Source organism: Octopus bimaculoides, chromosome 13, assembly GCF_001194135.2.
Source record: "Octopus bimaculoides isolate UCB-OBI-ISO-001 chromosome 13, ASM119413v2, whole genome shotgun sequence".
Taxonomy (NCBI): domain Eukaryota; kingdom Metazoa; phylum Mollusca; class Cephalopoda; order Octopoda; family Octopodidae; genus Octopus; species Octopus bimaculoides.
The window spans coordinates 54,202,741-54,204,570 of record NC_068993.1 but is presented as its reverse complement, the minus strand read 5'-3'; the positions used below and the strand labels follow the sequence as shown (position 1 = coordinate 54,204,570).

Sequence of the window (1,830 nt, the reverse complement as noted above, 5' to 3'; positions counted from 1 at the left end):
CCGACGACGACACCTAACGGTAGATATTGGAACTATGAGCTCCGAAAGACCGATAAATAAGACAACACAGCTGATTTCATGATTTTGTTCACTCAGCTACACTACTTTATAAACCAGGGGTTTTCAAACTGTGGTCCGTGGACAGCAAATACTTTTTATGGGCAATTTGATTTTATATATATTTTTTAATCGATATCTTTTAATTGACAATAAACCTATTTGTTAAATACTGTTAAATAAATAAATGTAAAAATATGTTATTTTAAGCAAATATTTATCTATAAATTTCATAAGCGTTTATAAGGGGGTCCCTATGAGACATGATGTTGTGGCCAAGACACTGTACAATGAAATCCGCTGTGATGGCACCTTCGCAGCACTCTGCCTATCTTGCCGAGAGTCGTAGCAGGCTGGCACTAAAGTCCACCCTGCGTTCTCGCTCGCACTAGTTCCGAACTGTCAGGCAAAATGCTGCTGAAACGCCTCGCACATCTTGCCAGACTCGAGCAATTCGCGGCCCTGTTCATCTACCAGAGACCGAATGGTGGCTTTGTTGCTCCGTTGCGACTCCGCCACCCAGGCCTCTCGTTTCTTAGAGCACGCATCCTAGCCCTGACAACACACCCTTTGTGTTTGGCATTGTAGTGTTGGTTGAGGGCCAACCTCACCGCCAAAACGTCGGATGCGATGTCATTTCTTATCGCCTCTTCTAACTTCTTAACTAGCTCACCCTCTACTCTGTTTCTATCTATGGCTTGTGCTTTGCTATATCTAATCACTTCCTCTTTTACTGCTCTCTTGAGGGCAAACCATTTGTTGTTGATAGATAGAAGGATAGACAGACAGACAGACAAACAGATAGATTGCCTACATTTTTTTCTTTTCTACTCTAGGCACAATGCCCAAAATTTTGGGGGAGGGGACCAGTACACAACTGGTAGTTAATTTATCGATCCCGAATTTGAACTGAGAACGTGAAGACAGATAAAATAATACCCAAATATTTTAACAGATTAATGTTATGGAGGATGCCTTCTCATTTGTGGGAAAAAAGAAAAGCAGAGAGAAATAAGGAAAACTGCATTGAAGACTAATGGAAGAAGAAGGAGAAGAAGGAGAAGGAGAAGAAGAAGAAGAAGAAGAAGGAGAAGAAAGTTATTTAAAGGGAGATAATCGTGGAAGGTTTTGGAATTTCTATAAAAACCATTTCCGTTTTGAAGTTTTCCCTTCCATTAAATTCTCGAAGATGCCACGGAAACGGGTACGAATTCTTTGTTATTATTATCCTTCGTGTTCTATTGATAGATTGGAAAATATAATATCTGAAATATGTAGGTTGTGTGATATATTCATGATAATAATGTACTGCATAAGTAAACACACGTGCGACACGAACAACGAAATCTTAATTATTTATAAATATAAAACAAGTAATTATTTCTAATTAACGAAATTAGTTATAAATAACTATTTTCAACAAAATATTATTGCGTAAAACGAAAGATTGCCGGTTTTTTTTTAATGATTTTGAATCTGTCTTTTAGAGTTTTCCAAGCTTTTAAATAAATAGATTTATTTTCACCAAGACACGTGTAGTATTTCAGACACGTGCGTGTGTGAAAGAAAAATTTTCCTCGTATTTAATTTTTCTTTTAATATTGGCATAATTTTTGCAATTCTGAATTTGCTGGGTTCTTCCCACAGCAATCGCTTGAGTATTGGTTCATTTTAGTGATCGTGTCACTAATTTTTGAACATCACACAGGTATCCTACAACGAATGTATAAATTTTATGGACAGGCTAAATGAAAAAGAAAAAAAAAAAAAAAA

The 1,830-nt window shown here is 36.8% G+C and overlaps 1 protein-coding gene across 1 annotated transcript in view; it reads left to right on the top strand.

The window, feature by feature from the left end:
* The first annotated feature begins 509 nt into the window (after nucleotides 1–509).
* LOC106867552 (suppressor of SWI4 1 homolog) overlaps nucleotides 510–1,830 on the top strand; it is an 11,133-nt gene continuing 9,812 nt past the window's right edge. Inside the window, exon 1 of the mRNA XM_014912457.2 lies at nucleotides 510–1,261. Within this exon, the coding sequence (XP_014767943.1) occupies nucleotides 1,094–1,261 (168 nt within the window). The 5' untranslated portion in view covers nucleotides 510–1,093. The remainder of the gene's footprint in view (nucleotides 1,262–1,830) is intronic.